The sequence below is a fragment of the Corvus brachyrhynchos genome, unplaced genomic scaffold (assembly GCF_000691975.1).
Source record: "Corvus brachyrhynchos isolate BGI_N302 unplaced genomic scaffold, ASM69197v1 scaffold191, whole genome shotgun sequence".
NCBI lineage: Eukaryota > Metazoa > Chordata > Aves > Passeriformes > Corvidae > Corvus > Corvus brachyrhynchos.
In genome coordinates, this window is record NW_008236487.1 from 4,048,479 (window position 1) to 4,051,208 (window position 2,730).

Consider the following 2,730-nt stretch of genomic DNA (forward strand, 5'->3'; position numbering starts at 1 on the left):
TCTTCAGAGCATCCAAGTCGCCCATCAGCTTTACTGGTAAGATATTTGCCACTGCTGCCATAGTCATTTTCTGCCACAGTGAAATTTATCTATTATTCCATTGGTGAAAAACCCTCTTTTGGTTTAAAAGCAACAGAAAAAAGAGGTTTTGCTCCTTCCCTTTCAGCACTGGGTTTGTGTAACTTGTATAAAAGACCCACTTATCTCTGCCTTCATCCTGCCCCTAGGCAGGAGGACGAGGGGGAAGTTCTGTTCCCTAAGATGCTATTTGTTTTCATCAGCATTTTTTGGTTTGAGCCAAAAATAATCTGCCCCAAAATTTATAAGCATTGGTTTACTTTTAAAAGGTGCTGCTTTAGTGGTTTCCCTGACCTCTCTTGAAGTTGTCAGAATTCTCATGTGTGTCAATATGTGTCTTACCCCTTTTTATATCAGTCTGACTCCTGATGGTAGAGTTTCCAACAGTCCTGTTTGATGATTATGGAGATGTACCAGGCCTGGCAGGAACTGCCATTCACCACCCACCTCTGCAATACAAGGGGTCCTCTTACTGTATTATTGCATGAGGTGATTATTGTGTTTGCTGTGCTGTTACCTCAAGGCTGTCTGAGAAAGAATGTGGCTTTCTGATGTCTCAACTTCTGCCCTGTGATCTGAAAATCAAACTCTGGTGTGTTTTCTTTTTTTTTTTCCTCCATCTTTAGTAATGATGGATGAACTGAGCTTTCATTTACAGTTCAACTGGTTCAGATCCCTTGAACCAAAGCTTTCCTCCCTGCAAAGGAAAGAAAACAATTTGAATTGTAGTCATTTGATTGATGAAGTATGGGGTTGGGAAGAGCATAAATAATACTTTCATACCTTCATGGTCTCTGGAAGTATTTGTGGGGATAAAACAGAATTATTAATGTGTTTGTTTTACTGAAATGAGTAGGATAATGTGCCTAATGAGCATATCTTTCAAATAAAGAGAAGCCACACTTAGCAAGCCATTTTTCAACAGTGCCTGAAATATGCCTGAAACAATTTCTACTAATATTAAACTTAGTCATACTGGACAAAAAATATCCAGTCTGGAGTTCCAAAATATGCCCTAAGAGTTGGTAGTGTTCCTGTACAATTAGAAATCATATCTAGGGTTCAGTGGGCAGGGGATCATCATTAGTTTGCCTGTGTTTCCTTTAACTCCTCTCTTCTTCTCAGAAGAAAAATTACTGTCTGCAGACTTCTTCCTCTTTACTTTGCAGTGCAAATCCCTGTTTTCCCCCAAATTTTGCTCAAGCTGTCTAATATCATAACCTTGGGTAATATAGGGCAGGTATTCCGTCCTGAATAATATATATGGTTATCTGACACAGTGCAATGTAAAGTGGCAAAATGAATTTATTTGATATATAGCTTAATGCATGGGGTAACTACATCCACATCAAGTAGGTTTTTTGTAAAGGTTCACTGTGTTCTCTGGCTTTCAGCTGGCAGTAGCCCTGTTCATGCTGGGTACCTCTTTTATTTAAGTGTTTAGTTCAAATGTTTCAATCTAAACTGAGAACATAAATGTGGCAAACATCTCTTTGAACTTTGCTGTTTGTATGCATCATATACACTTAGGGGTTTTTTTGGTTACTCTGCTCCACCATGTTCTTCAGTAGTAAACTGTTTTCTGCCTAACAGTCCAACTTACGTAATTACTCATATTCCTGTTTCCATATTTTAAAAGGCAGTTTCCCAAGCCATAAATTCTACTCACAAAGTTTACCAGTAATTTCGTGACTTTTATTAATAATATCTTAAATAATTAATAAAAACTTTCCCTCACAAATTGAATTTCAGTTGTTATAAAAGTAAGGGGAAACAGAGGTTCTCTTCCACTTATTTCTAAAAAGACTTTTAAAAGAAGTTCAATGATTTAATACTGTGGGGAGCACATGTGTGCATGTACACTCACATAACTTCTTTTAAGAAATGTGATTAGGTTATGTTTTATTCTCACGTGTCACATTCTGTTTCATTACCAAATTAGCTATCAAGAAGAAAGGACTGGTAAAAAAACTTTAGTAACAAGCTTATGTTTATTTTTAATTGTAATAAATGACATTAGCTTTCTACTCTTAAATAATACAACAATGTGCACACTTTACCTGCGCAAAAGAAAACTTGGAAAAGAAGGCTAATGTGATACAGAAAACTGATGAAGTGGTTTCAGAGCCACAGTGGAAAATTCAACTGATTTTAACTTCCATGTTTTACAATTCTATTGTAAATCTAGAAATTAATTACTAGAAAAGATGGTGACTGTCAACACCAACTTATTCTAATAACAAATACTATTTATAATAAGATGTCAATTCTTTCAAATTGACTTGATTTCCCTGCAGGTCAAAGATAAGCAGCTACCCAACAGTGGTGTACCATCTCATCACCTTTTTAATATTCATGTTGGATAGTAAATTGTTAATTTCTTTTCATCAAGCAGTGATAAGTTTGTCTGAAGATTTTATTTAAAAATTATGAGGCAGTAGCTGGTGAAGGTGGACAGAACAGAGAGAATATTCATTTTTGGGATATATCTTCAGCTGTTGTAAATCAGGATAGTTTCAGTCTGTTCTTTGCTTGTATCTCTTGCAGATTTGTTCCATTAATTCTGCTATTGAGAATGAGAAGGATCTTACACCCTGTTGGAATGTTTGGGGTTTTTCTTATCATTTCTGTCTTTTCCCTTCTCTAAATTCT

The 2,730-nt window shown here is 35.9% G+C and overlaps 1 protein-coding gene across 1 annotated transcript in view; it reads left to right on the forward strand.

The window, feature by feature from the left end:
* The window catches only part of LOC103624735 (phosphatidylinositol 4-phosphate 3-kinase C2 domain-containing subunit gamma-like), a gene marked incomplete at its 3' end in the record, with an annotated part of 85,933 nt that extends 85,897 nt beyond the window's left edge, over positions 1 to 36 (forward strand). Inside the window, exon 19 of the mRNA XM_017726199.1 lies at positions 1 to 36. This exon is cut by the window's left edge and continues 64 nt beyond it. Coding sequence (XP_017581688.1) covers positions 1 to 36 — 36 coding nt within the window.
* Between the last annotated feature and the right edge of the window lie 2,694 nt (positions 37 to 2,730).